The 18,104-nt window shown below is 30.8% G+C and overlaps 7 protein-coding genes across 7 annotated transcripts; 2 read left to right on the top strand and 5 right to left on the bottom strand.

The window, feature by feature from the left end:
• Window positions 1–99: 99 nt before the first annotated feature.
• On the bottom strand, window positions 100–1,953 carry LOC139095722 (E3 SUMO-protein ligase PIAS1-like). Its single transcript, XM_070647186.1, has 7 exons — window positions 1,815–1,953; window positions 1,579–1,754; window positions 1,019–1,509; window positions 879–956; window positions 662–821; window positions 292–596; window positions 100–230 (listed from the first exon to the last, which is right to left on the bottom strand). The coding sequence occupies exons 1-7, from the start codon at window positions 1,860–1,862 to the stop codon at window positions 121–123; spliced, it is 1,368 nt and encodes a 455-aa protein (XP_070503287.1). The 5' UTR covers window positions 1,863–1,953; the 3' UTR covers window positions 100–120.
• An 86-nt stretch (window positions 1,954–2,039) lies between these two features.
• On the top strand, window positions 2,040–4,394 carry LOC139095719 (eukaryotic translation initiation factor 2-alpha kinase 1-like). The gene is made up of 5 exons (XM_070647182.1): window positions 2,040–2,065; window positions 2,125–2,210; window positions 2,266–2,434; window positions 2,656–3,588; window positions 3,663–4,394. The coding sequence occupies exons 2-5, from the start codon at window positions 2,126–2,128 to the stop codon at window positions 4,183–4,185; spliced, it is 1,710 nt and encodes a 569-aa protein (XP_070503283.1). The 5' UTR covers window positions 2,040–2,065; window position 2,125; the 3' UTR covers window positions 4,186–4,394.
• On the bottom strand, window positions 4,382–5,382 carry SrpRbeta (signal recognition particle receptor beta). Its single transcript, XM_070647187.1, has 4 exons — window positions 5,236–5,382; window positions 4,864–5,173; window positions 4,682–4,807; window positions 4,382–4,624 (listed from the first exon to the last, which is right to left on the bottom strand). The coding sequence occupies exons 1-4, from the start codon at window positions 5,327–5,329 to the stop codon at window positions 4,435–4,437; spliced, it is 720 nt and encodes a 239-aa protein (XP_070503288.1). The 5' UTR covers window positions 5,330–5,382; the 3' UTR covers window positions 4,382–4,434.
• An 81-nt stretch (window positions 5,383–5,463) lies between these two features.
• Window positions 5,464–18,054, bottom strand: vap (RAS p21 protein activator vap). Its single transcript, XM_070647219.1, has 10 exons — window positions 17,846–18,054; window positions 15,609–17,780; window positions 10,136–10,251; window positions 9,757–9,876; window positions 9,556–9,628; window positions 8,946–9,361; window positions 6,994–8,744; window positions 6,743–6,763; window positions 6,397–6,541; window positions 5,464–6,329 (listed from the first exon to the last, which is right to left on the bottom strand). Exons 1-10 carry the CDS (start codon window positions 17,989–17,991, stop codon window positions 6,166–6,168), a joined length of 5,124 nt encoding a protein of 1,707 aa, XP_070503320.1. The 5' UTR covers window positions 17,992–18,054; the 3' UTR covers window positions 5,464–6,165.
• Tapdelta (Translocon-associated protein delta) lies at window positions 10,658–11,423 on the bottom strand. Its single transcript, XM_070647188.1, has 2 exons — window positions 11,235–11,423; window positions 10,658–11,159 (listed from the first exon to the last, which is right to left on the bottom strand). The coding sequence occupies exons 1-2, from the start codon at window positions 11,326–11,328 to the stop codon at window positions 10,756–10,758; spliced, it is 498 nt and encodes a 165-aa protein (XP_070503289.1). The 5' UTR covers window positions 11,329–11,423; the 3' UTR covers window positions 10,658–10,755.
• Window positions 11,821–12,504, bottom strand: LOC139095725 (death-associated protein 1). Its single transcript, XM_070647189.1, has 3 exons — window positions 12,345–12,504; window positions 12,161–12,241; window positions 11,821–12,093 (listed from the first exon to the last, which is right to left on the bottom strand). Exons 1-3 carry the CDS (start codon window positions 12,391–12,393, stop codon window positions 11,933–11,935), a joined length of 291 nt encoding a protein of 96 aa, XP_070503290.1. The 5' UTR covers window positions 12,394–12,504; the 3' UTR covers window positions 11,821–11,932.
• PIG-M (Phosphatidylinositol glycan anchor biosynthesis class M) lies at window positions 13,861–15,431 on the top strand. Its single transcript, XM_070647185.1, has one exon. It carries the CDS (start codon window positions 14,008–14,010, stop codon window positions 15,385–15,387), a length of 1,380 nt encoding a protein of 459 aa, XP_070503286.1. The 5' UTR covers window positions 13,861–14,007; the 3' UTR covers window positions 15,388–15,431.
• Window positions 18,055–18,104: the final 50 nt, after the last annotated feature.

Here is an 18,104-nt window from a genome sequence, read left to right as displayed (position 1 = left end):
ATTTACGAAAATTTCGAAAATCATAAATAAACTTCCACACACATCTTATGGCTGACTTGTGCTTTAAATCACTTCATTTTAGTCTTATAATAGAGATTTGTGAGTCTAAAAAAATTATTTTTAATCATCAAGTGTTAAATCAATTGTTTCTGAAATATCAATTGGCCCTGCAATTTTGATCTTCTTTGAAATATGGGTCGGCCTTTTCATCTTAACTAGCTTTTGTTCATCTATTTATCAGGATTTTTAAAGTTAATATAATGTGATCTATTAATATTGTTTAATATATACCTTTGATTATTGAAGCAGGTTTATTATTATTTGTATCCTCGTCGTCACTTATGACAAAGCCTTCATATTTTTGAACTGTTTCTACTTTTTTCTCAAGTTTTGACCACGATCCATCTTTATGTAACTGAATTTCATTGTCATGAACATCGAGACTTTTGATGATATTCAAAAAGTAGCCATCGATTGATAAGTTATCAAATATAGCTTCCTTGTCGCAAACAGGACAAATCCAGCTTTGTTTACATTCATTCATTTGGAGATACAATAGAGCATCAAAGCATTGCAAATGCTTACAGGTAGAAGCGCTTTAAAATCCATTAAAATTAAATTTTTGAATGATTATAAGGAAATAAATAATTTTGATACTAACCGACAAGGCATTTTCATTCGAATTTTACCTAAAGGACAGATTAAAGAGACACGAAGCATAGTCGTAGCTATTTCTGAATCGACCTCTTTGCCCAGCTTATCTTTAATCATTCCTCGGGTCAGACTTTCAGCCTGAATTTTCAGACGCTCAAGTAAGTTATCTATAAGAGAACGAATCGTTAAAAACATAATAAAAATTTAATGTAATCAATTCTTACTGGATGATAGTTTGCGAACAAGAAAGCACGATACAGCAAAATTTTTCTCTGTTTCCCTGTGCCATCGTACTTCAACTACTGTAAAAACGAATTTAAATTAGTTAAAATGTTAAACAGGAATAAAAAAATACATTACTTACTGTTTGTTATGGCTGATTTAATCATATTTGATATATTTAATGGTTTAGACGCCCGTTTCGGAATAGTATTTGGCCGAGACGGTAAAAATGGAGGCAATTGACATATGCGATTATTTACTCGTAACTGAAAATTTAATGGAAAAAGATCATTTTGTTCTGAAGGATCCACTAAGCATATCCGGAATAGCACTTGAACATTATATATAACATTGATTCCGTCCTTGATTATATTTTCTTCAAAAACACCAGCTTGTTGATCGGTTAGATTGAATATAAAGCACTTGATTTGCTCACTAGAACTATTATTTGGTGTCAAAATTGAAGGTTCCAACAAAACAGCTAGATGATCATAAAATGGAATTTTCTTAAATTTTACAACAGGTTGAACTTGCAAACTCCGTGTAGAATCTACTGTTGACAGAGTCTTTAACCGCTTATTACTCTCAACTTCATTTTTTGAGCTCATATTAATTGATAATTGTTTAAGTTTACTAAAAAAAATTATTTTTTGAGGTTATGTATTAAATAATTTTAATAAATTAACGTTTTCTACAACTTACCTTGATATTTCATTAATTTTTTCACTTAATTCTCGTCTTTGGTCATCTTTTAAGCTTCCATTTTTTAAAAGGCTTATTAGGCGATCTTGCAATTCGCTTTTTCTGCCAGATTTAGAAATGTTAAATTGACCTAAAATAATCTGAAGATCTTGTATTTTCAAAATTACTATTTTACGCTGAAATAAATATTGAATATTTTGTTAAAACATTTTATTTGTAACTTGAAGCAGTCATACCTTCAGTTCATTTAATTCCTCGTAATCACTTGAACGAAAACGTTTCATTTTTCAATCTTATAACCTTAACCTTTTAAAATGCTTTAATTAATTTAATTTAAAACCTGTTATTTTGCTCAAAATTATGTTTTTGTTTCCGATTTAAAACGGTTAAAAATTTAAATTTTTAAAGGAATCTTTTTTTTTTAGTTTTTAGTTTTTCGAAAACCGTTTTAACTATCGAACGAATACATAGCGCGGAAGTTTAACATGTGAGGATTTCTGTTTACAATCTAATACTGAAAGAAAATAATATTTTTTTTTAATTAAGAATGACTTCCAGCTCGGACAGCAGTAGTGATAATGAACCAATTGATGATTCATGGTCAAATCTTAGGACAAATAAAAAATTTGATGGTAAATATAATTAGTTTTTAAAAAAATAATTTTTTTTATGATTTCACAATTTTAGAGGAAACTAACAAGCAAGTTCTTGTACGGAGAAAATCATCATCTACTGGAATCGATGAAATAGATACAGGAAAAACAGTATTCCTAGATGTTTTAACACCATCAACGCCTTATTCATTATTGGTGCAGTCTCTAATTAAGCAATTATGCAATTTTATTGAAGGAAATAAGTAAGTCATTTTAATGTGATAAATTTAAAATCAATATCAATCAACATACGTATGTTTAAGATTCTTTACGTATTAAGTTCTTTATTATTATTTGGAGAACTACGTTTCAAAATATCAATTTTATTTATGAATACATAATATATGGACGTGCTGCGCTGCCTCATTAGGTCGTGTAGATTATTCTAGAGCATAACTTGTTAATACTTTATTATTAATTTTAGGAACAAATCAAACGATTTGTATAAAAAAATATGTTTGAAGCTACACGAATTAAAGATGATTGACGAAAGTTATATGATTGGTGAATTTGAAAATATTCGATCTTCATATGAAACAGCCATTACCGCTTTGGTGAAAGTAGCACGTGAAAATTCATTGCCAATTAACAATATTGTTGAATTTCCTCTGAATGGTGAACCACAGCATGCATTAGAATGGTCTAGATATTACAAGGATTTTGAAGAAATCGAAAAGATTGCTCATGGAGGATTTGCAGATGTTTTTAAAGCGCGTCATAAATTGGATAATCATATTTATGCAATCAAAAAAATTCTAATCAAATCAACTTCTGTTAAAAATATATTACCACATTTGAAGGAAGTCAAAACGTTTGCATCATTAAACCATTTTAATGTAGTTCCTTATAAAAGCTGTTGGCTAGAACCACTTATAACATATGAAACAGAAAAAAGAGTAACACATGAAGATGAAAGTTGGGAAACGAGAAATGAAAGTGCCAACATACGAATAACCCAGAGTAATGATTCTTTAAGACTTCAAACTAATAATAATGAAAGCTTTAGCATCAATTTTGAATACAGTGAGAATCATCAATCAGAAAAAAGTATTCTTTCATCAATTCCAACAAATAATGATAGCTATAATGATCTACAAAAACTTCGCCGTCTAGAACTTTCTAATTGTAGTTCTGAGTCTAAATTTTTGGTTCCACATGTAAAATTGGCATGGTCTGTACTTTTTATTCAAATGAAATTGTGTGAAAAAACACTCCGCAATTTCCTAGACGAAAGAAATGAATGTGAAAACTTTAAAACTTATTATGAATCCTTCAACTTGAATGAAGATAATATGACATCTATTGCTTTGAGTATTTTTCAACAAATTTGTAATGGACTCGAATATATCCATAACAGGTACATTTTTATCTATCCACTAAATTAAATAAGAAGTTTAATTTTTCATCTTTATGTTTTTAAAACTTAAATAGGTCAATAGTACATCACGATTTGAAACCAGGGAATGTATTCGTATCATTTGACAATTCAACATTATTATTTCAATTAGGAGATTTTGGCTTGAGCTGTCCACTCGATAGTAATGAAATGGTTTCACATTATGGTTTTGGAACTAGATTATATGCTGCCAAAGAGCAATTGGAAGGAAGAATTTGCTCGAAAAAGTCAGACATTTACAGTTTAGGAGTAATTTTAATTGAATTACTTCTGAGATGCAAAACGTTCATGGAATGTTCGAATAAAGTCAATAGTTTAAAGAAGGGAGAAAAGGTGTTGGAAATAGAGCCCAATTTATGTCTATTGATTACTAGGCTATTGAGCAATCGAACAGATTTGCGACCAGAAATAACTGAGATTAAGAATAAAATATCTCATTACATTGACAATGCATCGACGGAAGTCGTTCGTTTAAAGAATATTATTGAAGAAAAGGACGCAAAAATTTGTGAATTAATGGAAGAAATTAAGACGCTGAAGAAACAACTTTCTAAATGAACAAGTTAATACTATTTAATTTTTAGACCAATGTAATTTAAAATATTGTAATAAAGGAAATTTATTCAATTAAAAAAATTACATAAGTACTGCTTCTTATCAGGTGATGTTCAGCACATTTAAAAGCCAAAATAAGTCTAATTATGAAAGTAGTCATCAGAATCAGACAAACGATAATAGAATAAAAAGACATCAATTTCATTTGAAAATGACATTCTTTAATTCTTTTTAAATCCTTCAATTTTAATTTTACAGATCATTGATAAAACTTTGCAGTTGTTCGATTTTATTATTCTTAGCGGAAGATTCGGCAAATCTAATTTTTTGGGAAACTTGTGTGAAATCAAAATCCTTATCACTTCTTCCAAGAAAAACAGAAGTATCTGATGAATTATCTACGGATTGAAGCTGATTTGTTCTTGTCTTTCTAATGAGGTTTCTAAAAAAACATTTGAAATAAATATATTGATTTTGCTGGATATTTCTAATGACTTACATTTCTTTTTCTAATAACGATTCAATGGCTTGCATTCCTTTTGCCATTGTTTCATCTTGTTTGTTGCATAAAATCAAAACGGTTGTTGATGCAAGAGCCTTATCAGCAAGAAGCGTGTAAAGGAAGCTAAAGAAAATTATAATTGTTATTATGTTTAATCTTAAAAAAAAAATAAGCCTTACTCTGCAACATCCTTGATATCCTTTTGAACTGTTGATGAGTCGACAACATAAATTAATGCCTTTGTTGTATTTTTATAGTTGTCTAGTAATCTCAAACGTAATCTTTCATGTCCTGGAAGATCAACAACTCGTAATGTCTTGCTGTTTTCTAAATTCAATAAACCACAATTCTCTTTCAGTGATGTGAATGTTTCGACTTCATTTCCATTAAGAATCAATGAATATAGCAAAGTCTTTCCAGAATCACATAATCCAGTAAACAACAAATCGGTTCTTTTTGGAGCTCTTTTCTTAATTAAATAAATCACAACTGCAAAAAATATTGTTCAATTCATTTATTTAGAAATTTCTGTTTTTAAAAGAAAAACTTACATATAGTTATAATGACAACAGCCAATGCATATAAAATTGGCATAAAGTTTATATCGCTCAATCTTATTGCTTCTTTCCGAGTGGTTTTATCCATTTTTAGTGAATTATATTAGCAAGTTAAAATTTACAACACAATGTTTTTGCTGATGACAAGACAAACGAATTTGAATTTATTTTATACGTTATTTTTATGCTCAAAAATTCACAGCATTAATCAAACAAAAATCGTTAAATGATAAAGTCATATTTTTATTTCTGATCATTTTTTGTTTAATGGTTCACATAAAAAAGGACTAGCATAATCTAGAATTACACTTAACTATGATTACAGTATTCTGATGTGTAACAAGAGAATATGAAAAAAAGAAGGAAATCTATTTTTTCATAAAATTTGACTTTATGTATATTATGTATACATATATGTGGGATAAATGTTTTTTTGATTGAATATTGCAGTTTATTATTTATCATTTAGCAAAAATGCATGTTCCTTTGTTATCAATTGATGATATCTTTCTATCATGTGAGTAACTAATTGACTCGAATAAAAACAATAATCATATTCATGTATTTCATGTGATCAATATTGATTGATTTAAATGTTGGAATAGTTTTGCTGAGGGATTTTCTTGCATATAAGCAGATATGAGGATTATTACTCTTACCATTTCCTAAAAAAGCATATTTTTTTATGTTGGGTATCTTTAAAATCTCTTCTTGTTGCCTTGCTAAGAACTATTCTATTCTTCCAACACCATACATAAAAAGTAAAATTAATTTAATGTCGAGAATAGAGGAAGAATAAAATTAAAGATTCGTTCGAATGTGCGCGTTCGTTTAAAATATTTATATCTTCTTTACATTAGAATCTGAATATAATATAGTGAGTAATCGCACTCTGAAATTCAGCGCATCAATTTTGAGTAAAATTTAACGTGCATTTTCATTAATCATCTCCATATATCTGAGTTTATGTTTCGACAGCATTTCCGTTACTGTTACTAATTTCTTAATCGAGTTATTGACTTTTGACATGTTTTGAAGTTCGGTTAGATGTGAAACACAAATGTGATGAAGCGTGGCTAGTTCTCTTCCTGTAAAATAAAATAGTATGAATTAGAAGGAAGCAATAAAGAAGCCATAAAAATAATTTTGCCGTACCTGCATCCGAATTATTATTAGATATTGATGGATCCATATTTGGTGGTATATAGGGATCAGTTACACTAGAAAGTTGATCTAGGAACACAATCATTCGCTCCTTATTCTTCAGTATGAAAGGATTGACGACTTCCATGTAGCTTTCCTTTAATTATAAGAAAAATATAACATACATTTATTATTAAGCAGTTACGAAGCAAATAGGGTTGAGCATTAATAGAAATGTATTTTAATTAATATTAGAGATTAATATGGGATTCATCATAAAACAAAAATGGCATGTATTAGCTTCTTAGCAATAAATGGAATAAAGTATTTCTAGAATTGTTTGAAATGCTTTACTTACATGAAATGATGGCAATTCGCCCTGTATTTAATTTGCAAGGAAGAAAAAGAGAAGCAGGGGAAAATTGTCAATTAGAACAAAAAATTCAAATGATTAGGTAGGTATTTTTAACTAAATGGAATGTCTCAATTTGACCTAAAACTCTCTTTAAATTACAATATTTGTTGTTGTTTTTTTGTGTGAAAGGTAAGCATGAAGTATCAACATGTTAGTATAAAATACAGTAAAGGACAGTAGTAAGTGATACTCACTTTTCCACCAAATTCGATGAGATTGGCCAGGTTTTGAAGACATTTAGCAACCATTATTAAAGATCGTGTTGCCATTTGAGGTGGAGGTTCGGGAACCAGTTGAAATTGTCGTGGATTTAATAAAGCTGGGCATAAGAGACGAAGAAAAATGAACCCTGACACAACACGTGTTCGAACAAGACGTTCTCCAGGCCATTTTGCGACAACAGCTTTTTGTAGAGTATTACAAATGTAGCGTACACCTTTTGGACATGACTCGATTGATGTGAATATGGATTGAGTAATTTGATCTAAAGTAAGAAGTAAAAATTCAGCATTTGTGCATGCATCATCATTTACTTCCATTTTTGTTGGATTTAATTCTGCAGATCGTTTACTGTCTAGTAATTTTTGTATCGTATCTGATAATGCTGACTGTAAAAATAATGAACACTCAGATTTCATGTAAATGTCCATTAAAGTTGTAGCCAAAGATGTGGCACGAAAGAGAGTGGAAGTATCATTTTCTCTGGTAATTTCTGCATGGCACAATGACTTAATAAGTTCGCATTCTTTCTTCTCAAATCTAAAAATTTTCAATAATGATGATGCTAAAGGAATACGATTCGAGTGACATAAATCGGCGAGTGCTTTAACAGAATGGAATTCATTCTCAAGAAGTAGTTCTTGTAATGGTGAGTATTCTTCTGCTGGCATGACTAGATCATCCATATATCTTATTCTTAATCTTACTGAACCCCATTCGCCGATTGGAGTGATTCCATTCAAATCATACCAATTTTCAGTTTCTGCTCCATTCTTAAGCGTAGACAAATCAATTGTTAGTTCTGCAACATCCGAGTCTTTATTTCTCTTGGCTCTTGATACTAATGTCAAATTTAAAGTAGCAATATCGATTGGCACATCATCAATTACAAATTCTTCTTCGAAAATCGGATCTGGCGTTGACTTGACTTTTGTCTTGGCAATTTTAATTTGATTGAGAGCTATAGTTAAGAAGCAATGCGGAACTAGTTTAAATGGAATACGATGAGCTTCAAGAACTTGCAAATTTAAGCAACGTAATTCACGTAAACGCGGAACTTTTGATTGCGCTCTACTAAACTGCGCTCGACAATTTTGCTTCAAAATCGTAATCCATTGCATGTATGTTGCTTCTGTATTCTTGTCACATAAATGCGTAATTGTTGATAAACATGGTAATGCCCTTTCGACAAGCTGAAAGCAATTTGATTTTTCCCATAATGATTCATGAACTGTATAGAGATAAGCGCAAGATAGATCAATTAATCCTTTCGGCTTCGTTTTCTTAGGATTATCATAGAAGAATAAATGCGTTTCTGTGCCTTCGTTTATAAGAGCAAAATATAGTTGCTTCCATTTGCCCGTCTTTTCTGATTTCTTCAGCAAATATCCTTGCTGCTTAATACCTTTAATCTTCTTTAACATATTTTGATCACGACATTCACGTAGAGTAGCATAAATCTTTTCTGCGGCAGCTGTAACTGTTGCTGGTTGATGAAATTCTGGTTGACCACCATCAGCGACTGGATTCTGAAGTGTATGTCCTTCCACTATTTGTTCTTTTCGATAGCGATTTATTACTGCATCAAGGCATTCAAATGTTCTTCCTCCCATCAAATAACGAACACCTTTCTTCTCAATTCGAAATCTTTGAATTTGATTGTTTATATGGAAAAACAAGCTATAATCTCCTGGTGAATTATCACTTGGCCTTACTAAGAAGCTTCCTATAATTGCAATGATAACGTGTTAAAGAAGTTTTGCAAACCATACACTACTAACACATTTACAAAAAAAAAATTCAATTTGTTTACATTGTAATCAGCTGAATAGCGCTGAATTGCATTGATGTTTGTAAACGTGTTAGTGATTAAATTAAAACGGTTTTTGCACCTAAACATTATAAAATAAGAAGTAGTCGATCATACCTGGTCCATTTTTCACGAGCATATCGACAGCTTCATTTTTGGTACAATTAGGGTGAAACCACGGAAAGACAGTATTTGGATCAATGCATGGGTCAAGGTCTTCTACTAACTCTCGAAAAATCATTCCCTGTTCTCCAGTTCGATGTTTTGTAGCCCACAACCATCCATCTCCCATATCATTATGAACGAAAAAGATGTCTCCTTTGAAAAAGCTCAGTTCGTCTGTATCAGCCATTTTCGTATATGGCAAAATCGCCACAACTCTCTTCTTATCATTTACCGGTTCCGGAGGAGGAACTGCATTTATAAGTCGCTCACGTTTTAGTAAATCATTGCATAAGTAATATCCAATCAAATCACTTAAAGAGAAAAATTGCCGGCCACCAATGTAAAAATCACCACATACGGCAGCAATGCTTAAAATAGAAGGGAAGAAATTTTTTGGTGAGTCACACACGTTAGCGACAATAATAATAATGTTATTTAAGTGAAGAATGAAGAGAAAAAAAAATAATGCTTTTTTTTCTTGTAAGCGAGAATGTGCGCACATTAAACGCAGCAGGAGGAGAAGAATTTAAAGTTTAAATATTTATAACTTCTTTAAACATACCGAAAATGGTTAATTCCTGTTTTACCCAAATATGACAGTACATAACTTCCTGGTTTTCTATCGCTTTCTCTCACTATATAATCATGTTCGGAATTAATTTATGCATAGTTCCGATGTGATAAGATTTTTTTTTAAATAAAAAAAGGAATACAAATTGTAAGTATGAGTAATATGTAGCTTGTGGAGATGATTTTTTCTCACCCAAATAACTTCCGAGCTTATATGCAGCTTTTAATCTCTGCTCGGCACTGTATCGGTCTAATCGTCCATGATACCATTCAATTTCTTGTGGAATTGGTTGAGGAATTGGTGCTCTATCGCCTATAATTAAATTTGTAGAGACACAAAACATTTGCAATATGTTTAATAGCGAGTAAGTAAATGATAAGAATTAATGAAGGAACAAGAGAAAAATGACGATTTGATGAGAATAAGAAAAAAAACATTTATAATTCGTATACATTTAAATAAAATGTGTAATTTGATAAGAGCACAAACAAATAATTCTTTTAATGTATAAGTGATTAATATGCACCAACTTATAAAATTAGTCACAAGAAAAAAAAACAACATAATTTACCATTCAGAGTAAAATTATTCAAACTCCCAATTTCTTCGTCCAAAATTTGATTTATTTCGTTGACTTCTTCATCACTTTCATTCATTAAACTACTTGCCATTCTTAAATATATTGATCACTCCAACTCTTTAAAACTTTTACTGGCTCTTTTTTCCATTAATTTATGTGACTAATTTGGATAAATATGAATTTCCAAAAACTCGATGAATGAAAAATAATGTTTAGTTTCTCGGCTAATAATGTCGACGAGTTTCATGGGTGTCCTTTTATATCCCCCATAACGTTTTAGTTGAGCAAAATTCAAAAATTTGCATGATCAGTTGATGTCACATCAATGCAACATTTACATTATGTATCAATGTAAACACAAATTAAAATTCATTTTTACACGCTTTTTAATTAATGTAAACAATTTTTAGGTAATGTTCATATTTGTTGGGGGATGTGAAAGTCTTCCTATTTTTTTTTATACATTTGAAAATAATCGGTAAATATGTAGACGAATTAATAATAAATACAAAGTTTCAGGTTTACTCATTCATATTTTATTAAATTTTTTGAAATGAGAATTAAAAATTTGTTACATGAACGGATTTAAATTATAATTAACATGACATGTCTTATGACACGAGTTTCATGCGATTTTGGAAAGCTAAATATGCAACAAATACACTCATTAAAAGAACAAATGATTCTGAACTAAGGAAGAAAATATTTGAGCCATAGCTTCCAGAGTATTTGACATAAATCTTTGCCAATTCCTTAGCTGTTGGAGTTTCGCCTGCTCTTTGTGATTTACGATAGTTGGCAAATTGTTCTTCATCAAAAAGACGAATTTCCCTTGATCCAGTCTTGGCTGTGCTCTTATCTTCTGTCCAACTGAATTGATAATCATCTTTAACACGGAAAACTGGATAAATATTTCCATTAACTTCAGCAAATAATGGAATTGAGTTAATTTCTGATTTGCATTTAAGCTTGAATTCTGTTATGAATCCAATTTGATTTGCAATCACTAGGTCATCTATAAAGATACAGTAAAAAATATGACGAGATTAATTTTTCATTCATAAATTTTCGGTTTTTGCAAAATATTTACCTTCTGTGGTGTAAAATGTTGATTGGACAGTGCATGATGTTGCGCAAGCAATAAAGGAACAAAGAACAATGCAAACTGCTACTTTAGGATTCATATTTAATTTAATAATTTCAATTTTTACAGGAGAAACTTAGTCTTTAAATGTAAATTGCAAAGTGAGTTGTCTGTCGTGTTGGATGTGTTCTAAATTTTTATTTCTTCCACGCTTACACATTGTTGTGTGTTGTTTTTTTGACTTGTATTTGTGTCCAAATTATCAATCAATTTTTAGAACACTTATGATGACTGAACTCAAATGTCTGACTTTTTCGATAAATTCCTTCCTTTCAATTGCTCATAGTGTGATGATTCCTATCCGAACGACCACTCAAACAAAAATATCCTGCCATTGAAATTGTAAGAAGGAATAAAACAAATAAATAAAAGCATGCTCTTTTAAAATTAAAATTTTTTAAGTACTTAAGAAAACACGAATCTTTTGAATCAAATAAAATCGTTATTAATTAGTAACTATATTTATGTTGTATTTCTCATAGATTATGAAAAAAATTTATGTTTTATTCAATATTTTGACATAAAATTGAAATAAAATGGAAAAATATATATTTTTAGTACAGATATAGTACTTTCAAAAAAATGGAACATAATTCATCAATCATTTTTGCACAAAATGAAAATCTTGATTCAAAATCAGGAAATTATTTTCTTGGTTGTTGAATGTTATTCAATGGCTTGCTAGGAACATTAATTGGGGGTTTTTGTTGATGTGCTACGTGACTTCCTGTATCAATTGGGGATTTTTGGGTTGGAGAGCTTGATAATTGCACTGCAGTATCTAATGGATTATTCTGAGCCAATCCTGTGAAGATAATTGAGATAAATAAATTAAAGTTTCACCAAAAGTGAAAATAATGAATGATATTTACCAATAACCTCGACTGGATCTTTTCCCGGTCTTTCAGAATTTGGGTTTTTGTGCTGAACAATTCTCATTCCTCCTGCTTTTACTACAATGCATGGAAAAACAACAACAAGAAAAGAAGAAGAAAAAATATTGATGAGTTGGATGCAATTTTTTGATGCAAGTATAGTATATTTAAGCTTTTATACCTGCTGGCTTATGCCCTGCGACCTTCATCTTTGATTCATCGTCTGACATGATTAATTATTGCTTATTTAGCTGTTTAAATGCCGATTAGAATGTAATTTGCGTTTTGTTTCTATACAAAATAACTCTAGTACAAGGGATGTCAACTTTTTTCTTTTAAGTATAGGAATGATTAGGACTGTCTGCAATTTATCCGTCCGACTGTCGATTTCCTATTTTTCTTTCAATTAAAAGTTTATTAATGCTTTTTGTTGAAGAGTGACTTAAATATTCTAGCGAAAACATTATACTGTTCAGGAACGGTTCCAAGCTGCATATGAATACTTGGGTTTAGCATACTTTGATCATAATTTTTATGATTTCGTCTTATCTATTAACGGCACCACGATACATTTGTTATAAGAGTATAAATAACAGTCTACTAAACTATAATATTCATATTAGAATTAGTAAATGAAATGAAATTATATGTGGAAAATGCGCTTCCGTTTCTTATAAGAAACCATTGCATTGTGCAGCCACTAGCACTTTCTTCCCTTGTTTTTAAAAATTTTGTTCACTGAACGAAACTATTAATTAGCACATTTCTTAACTTGCTTTGTTATCTGTTTTTCTGTCGAGTTCAAATTTAAACCCTAAAACTCAGGAGAATTTAAGAAGCCTTTGAATATTCTAAAAACATGCTTTCTAAATTGCATAATTTGAAATAATTCAAACTGATTCATTTAATACGCTTCTAAATCATTGCAAAATTCGTCGTCTACGGGAAAAACGTTGGTTTTTAAAAAGTTTCTTTTTGTCTTTAATTTTTTTTCTTTCGTGCATTATTTTGAAATATTAAAATAAAAATCAAAATTAAAAGAAATAAGGAAATTAACTAGATTGAATGCCAAGAAAAACTTTCGATCCATGCAAAGCAAATGCGTGTAAAATCCAGGCTTGTTTGAAAGGTATTAATAGTTTTTTATTGTGTTACTTGGTTTGTTATGAAATTTTTTCATTTAAAATTTTATTTATTTAGATAATAATTATATTGAAGAAAAGTGTCTGGATGTTTTGGAAGAAATGCGACAATGTTGCATTAAATGGAAACCAGTAAGCTTATGTTGTGAAGGAATTGACATTAATAAAAGTTATAACCCAACAAAAGAAGAAATAAATAAGAAGAAAAATTAATTAAAGTGATATGAAAAATTATAAGGAAAAACCGGAATTCAGTTACAAGTATCAGAAACCAAGTTATCAATTACCAAAAAGCAACTGGGTCAACAGAAATCCACGATTATTCTCAATTCTATTTATTACTGGAAGTCTTTCAATTTTTTTCTCGCGACAAATATACGACATTTTCATTAGAAAGGACGAAGAATTTTTCCAGCACGCAGCTAGAATACCACCAAATCAAAGATAAATGGAGTCTGTTCGTAAAGCAAAAGAACGTTTAAGTAAATATCCAATCGTATTAGCAAAATGTTCAGTTGCGGCATCAACGTATGCAGCTTGTGTGGCCAAAGATTTAAATGTCAAGCAAAATGCATGTGATAAAGAGTTCCAACTGTTTAAGAAGTGCTTAATCGAACAAGCTAGAAATATGAAAACATCTTTGTGAATAGTGAATTACGTAGAATTTCCCCTAAAAATTAATTAACAGAAAAAAAGATAAAAATGTCAAGTTTTAAAAAACATTTATTAATCAGTTTAATAGTTAGATTAGTGCTTATAATATATGGCGAAATACAGGATAAAATATCAGAAGTTCCATATACAGATGTAGATTATCGAGTAGTAACAGATGGTTCAAGACACATTCACAACGGCAATTCACCATTTAATCGTCATACCTACAGATATACGCCACTTTTAGCTATATTCTTATTGCCTAACATTTATATTCATAGATGTTTTGGAAAGATCCTTTTTGCATTATTTGATCTAATGATTGCTGTTATTATCAAATGGATTATTATGGATGAATATCATACACTAATTGTTAATCAAACAGCAACAGTTGAAGATAACAAAGCAAAGATAGAGAAGAAATATTTTGGAACTGGAAAAAGCAAAGTGAGACTGCTTAATACGAAAAAAGACTTGAGACTAATAGGATTGGGTGATCGTACCAAATTTGAAAGAATGTCAAATTTTGCAGCAAACTTTTGGCTATATAATCCATTAACAATGGTCATTGCAACTCGAGGGAATGGCGATGCTTTATCATCATGTCTTGTCCTTTTATCAGTCTATTATCTTTTAAAAATCAATGACAATGTGAGGGAAAAAGAGAACGAGAAAAATGTTGTATTGTCAGGAATATTTCACGGGCTTGCCATACATTTTCGACTTTATCCTGTGTTCTTTAGTCTTGCATATTATATGTACCTATCCAACAATAATCGTCAAATCACTGATATCCATTCATTAATTAATTGTTTCCTAAAACCAAATCGGAAGCAAATGATTCTTATTCTAACGGTTATGAAGGTATTAATATTCTTAACCGGAATATTTTACCTTCTTTACAATTATAAATTCCTATACGAATCCATGATTTATCATTTTGTTAGAAAAGATACTAGGCACAATTTTTCGTTGTATTTCTATCTACAATATCTAAATTCAGGTGTTCGTATCAATATTCTCGAGAAGTTTCTTACATTTACACCTCAATTAGTGCTCATTTTATTAATCAGCTTTCGATTTAGTCGTACAAGACAAACATTTCAGTTCTGTCTATTTTTAATTGCTTTTATCATGGTCATGTACAATCCAGTAATAACTTCACAATATTTCGTCTGGTTTCTTTCACTGTTCCCATTAACAATCAACAATTTTAGAAGCTTGACTACAAAGCAGATAATTATATTACCAGTCTTATGGTTTGCTGGTCAAGGATTATGGCTATTATGTGGATATTTCTTGGAGTTCAAAGGATTCAATAGCTTCGATTTCTTATGGCTTGCTAGTGCGATATTCTTCATTATAAATGTAGTCATTTTACAAACACTAATAGAAAATTATGATGATTCTAGTATAAAAATCAAGTAGTCATGAAAATAAAATACTAATTAAAGAAGTAATTTGATAATAAACAGCTTTGTCTTTGTTTGTCTCATTTGCTCATTTTCAGATTAGTAATTTGTTCTCAAAATTGCGGTATAAATATTGGTTAAGATCCACAACGACTTGAACATTTTTATTCATAATTCCTTTAAAAAAATAAGATTATCAAAAAAGGAGAAGCAACACAACTCATTTAACATTACTACATTAATTTTTCATTTAATTCTGTAGATATTTCCGAGAGCTTTTGGACCTGAGCATGTTGATTACGTTCAAGCGATGCCTTTAATGTATCAGCAGCTTTTAAAATTGACAATACTGCTTGCGAATTATAAGTAATCAAATTTCCTAGTGCCTGATATCCTCTGAATGTAGCTTCTGGATCATTAATCCATTCAAAAGCCCTTATAGCAGCAATTGATAAAATTACACAAATGTCATCTGACTTCATGTCTTTCTGAACAATCGATTCATTGAGGAAAAATGTAGCAATCGCATTTTGTAGATTAGCAGTTCCTTGAGAAATTGCTGAGATCATGTTACAGACGTCATTTACTTTACAATTCACAAGATTTTTGCCCAAATCATGAAGCATCATATTATTTAAAGCTCTTATTGACATTAATTGATTAGCTGGAATTGTATTCAAGTATTGAGTTAAATAATCCATTAATTTATTTCCACCAAGAAGATCACATATTTCTGCATTCCGAACTGCTAAACGGATAATGTCCAAAACTGGAAAGAGTTTTTCCTTTGGCCATTTCATCAATTTGTTCAATGTGGATATAGTTTGATCATTAATATTTTTCAGCGACATTAATTGGACAACATTTTCGAGTTCTGCATCAGTTACTTTAATACTGTCATCACTAATTTGACTGTTGAATTCTTTAATTTTTGCAAGGATTTTGGATGCATCAAAAGCTTCAAATGTGGTAAAAATATTAAATGGAATATGTTTCTGGACTATGAATTCTTTCGTTCCGGATGAATAACTGGATCCTCCAGTGAATGGATCTGCATTAACCATACCGGATGATCCATTGCTTTGTTGGCGGAAGTTCACATTAACATTAGATGTCGGTGCTGATGGAGTGGAATCAAAACTTGGAACATAACGACCGCCACCTGTGAAAGGATCAGCAAAATCAGGATTTGAAGTAGAAGGTGCTGAAGTGAGATTTGCATTTTTGATGATGAAGTTTGCTACCTGATCAAGATAAGCTTGGGGTAAATCATGTTTATGAATAAAGTTTTGTGCTGCAAGCCAAGGATCATCAGTACAATTGAATGGTAATTTTATTGGTGGTTGCCCATCCTCAATATCAACATTAAAGACGTAATCATATTCTTTGCCTTCATGTAAGGTCTTTGATTGCTCTGGAGCTCCAACAACATCACCAATCACTTCCCATTTTCCATTTTTCCACTCATAACACATAATCTTTCCATTGGGATGTCGAACAATTCTAGTTTGACCATCCTCTCCGTCTTTCAACAATGATTCAGGACCTGGCAAATCGTTTACTTTTACTCCACCCAATTCCTTACTTTGTTCCAATTTTCTTGTTGATACAGCAGTATCGTATGCAGACAAAACATCGTCAGGAGCAATTCGAGAGGGATCTTTTGAAAAAACTCGAATAATTCCATCACTTGAACCAGTTATAATATCACCATTATTCATACAGGCTACACTCCAAACGGATTGAACAGGAAGGGACAGAGATTCTCCTAATGCTCCTTCCTTTATACTCCAAAGTCGAATAGTATTATCTTCACTTCCAGTAACAAATAAATCACCAAGAGCCGGATTTAGTGCAATTGAATAAATGTAGTTCGAATGACCGTGATATTCGCGAATACAATCATGTGTATCACTCCAATGACGTATTGTGGCATCATTGGATGCACTTAGAAGTGATCCATCATCTAGGCCAACAAGAGCTCTAACACAATCAGTATGTCCTTTCAAAACAACCAATTTTTCTCCTTTATTATTCCAAATAAAGATATTTTTGTCAGCACTTCCAGTAGCGTATTTTCCATTTTTCAATGAACATACAGTCCAAACTGTCGCTTCATGTCCTGTAAGTTCGATTGAAGAGCTATCAATATCTAAATTGTTCCAAATTCTTGCAGTCTTGTCCCAGCTACCGCTTACAAGGATCTTTGGTTCATTTCCTTGAGATAAGCAGCAAACAGTATCAGTATGAGATTTCAATACCGCGAAAGGTTGAATGATTCCAAAATGATACAAACAAATAGTTTTATCGTTCGATCCAGTGCATATCCAATCACCATTATTTATAACACAAACTGATGAAACATAATTAGAATGAGTTGACAATAATTCTGTTTGTTTGAAGGATTTTCTGGAATATTCAGTGATTAATTAAAACTTGACCTGCTTAATACAAATTTTCTTTTGTGTTCTTACCCGTCTGCTAATTTCTCAAAAATTCGGACTGTTTTATCTCGAGATCCTGATATAATACAATTATTAGCATAAGCCACACTTCGGACATCCAATGTATGTCCTGTTACTTCTGTAGAAAGCTTAAAATCTTCTATTTTTGTATTCATAATTGAATGAATTTCTGTCTTGCAAAAATGTAAATCTTGGATATGTCAGACCGACAGTTTACACAATTTCCTTACAAAATGTGCGCGAAATAATTGCGAAATCATTTTAGGGA

This window comes from Chironomus tepperi, unplaced genomic scaffold, assembly GCF_022539635.2.
Source record: "Chironomus tepperi strain 1889 unplaced genomic scaffold, CSIRO-AGI_Ctep_v1 contig_376, whole genome shotgun sequence".
NCBI classification, from domain to species: domain Eukaryota; kingdom Metazoa; phylum Arthropoda; class Insecta; order Diptera; family Chironomidae; genus Chironomus; species Chironomus tepperi.
This window is presented reverse-complemented; position numbering and strand designations above follow the sequence as displayed.

What these genes read in the sequence shown, in the direction of transcription:
- LOC139095719 (XM_070647182.1), top strand. Translation starts at nt 2,126, where the DNA reads ATGACTTCCAGCTCGGACAGCAGTAGTGATAATGAACCAATTGATGAT. An exon ending in GACAAATAAAAAATTTGATG is followed by an intron (nt 2,211 to 2,265) that starts GTAAATATAATT and finishes TCACAATTTTAG; the next exon opens with AGGAAACTAACAAGCAAGTT. An exon ending in AATTTTATTGAAGGAAATAA is followed by an intron (nt 2,435 to 2,655) that starts GTAAGTCATTTT and finishes TATTAATTTTAG; the next exon opens with GAACAAATCAAACGATTTGT.
- LOC139095722 (XM_070647186.1), bottom strand. Translation starts at nt 1,862, where the DNA reads ATGAAACGTTTTCGTTCAAGTGATTACGAGGAATTAAATGAACTGAAG. An exon ending in AGGAATTAAATGAACTGAAG is followed by an intron (nt 1,755 to 1,814) that starts GTATGACTGCTT and finishes TATTTATTTCAG; the next exon opens with CGTAAAATAGTAATTTTGAA. An exon ending in TGTTCGCAAACTATCATCCA is followed by an intron (nt 822 to 878) that starts GTAAGAATTGAT and finishes GTTCTCTTATAG; the next exon opens with ATAACTTACTTGAGCGTCTG.
- PIG-M (XM_070647185.1), top strand. Translation starts at nt 14,008, where the DNA reads ATGTCAAGTTTTAAAAAACATTTATTAATCAGTTTAATAGTTAGATTA.
- Tapdelta (XM_070647188.1), bottom strand. Translation starts at nt 11,328, where the DNA reads ATGAATCCTAAAGTAGCAGTTTGCATTGTTCTTTGTTCCTTTATTGCT. An exon ending in AACATTTTACACCACAGAAG is followed by an intron (nt 11,160 to 11,234) that starts GTAAATATTTTG and finishes GTATCTTTATAG; the next exon opens with ATGACCTAGTGATTGCAAAT.
- vap (XM_070647219.1), bottom strand. Translation starts at nt 17,991, where the DNA reads ATGAATACAAAAATAGAAGATTTTAAGCTTTCTACAGAAGTAACAGGA. An exon ending in GAATTAAATGAAAAATTAAT is followed by an intron (nt 10,252 to 15,608) that starts GTAGTAATGTTA and finishes AGAGTTGGAGTG; the next exon opens with ATCAATATATTTAAGAATGG. An exon ending in TAATAATAATTCGGATGCAG is followed by an intron (nt 6,330 to 6,396) that starts GTACGGCAAAAT and finishes TTTATTTTACAG; the next exon opens with GAAGAGAACTAGCCACGCTT.
- SrpRbeta (XM_070647187.1), bottom strand. Translation starts at nt 5,329, where the DNA reads ATGGATAAAACCACTCGGAAAGAAGCAATAAGATTGAGCGATATAAAC. An exon ending in GATATCAAGGATGTTGCAGA is followed by an intron (nt 4,808 to 4,863) that starts GTAAGGCTTATT and finishes AATTTTCTTTAG; the next exon opens with CTTCCTTTACACGCTTCTTG. An exon ending in TCGTTATTAGAAAAAGAAAT is followed by an intron (nt 4,625 to 4,681) that starts GTAAGTCATTAG and finishes ATGTTTTTTTAG; the next exon opens with AAACCTCATTAGAAAGACAA.
- LOC139095725 (XM_070647189.1), bottom strand. Translation starts at nt 12,393, where the DNA reads ATGTCAGACGATGAATCAAAGATGAAGGTCGCAGGGCATAAGCCAGCA. An exon ending in CGCAGGGCATAAGCCAGCAG is followed by an intron (nt 12,242 to 12,344) that starts GTATAAAAGCTT and finishes CATGCATTGTAG; the next exon opens with TAAAAGCAGGAGGAATGAGA. An exon ending in AGATCCAGTCGAGGTTATTG is followed by an intron (nt 12,094 to 12,160) that starts GTAAATATCATT and finishes TTATCTTCACAG; the next exon opens with GATTGGCTCAGAATAATCCA.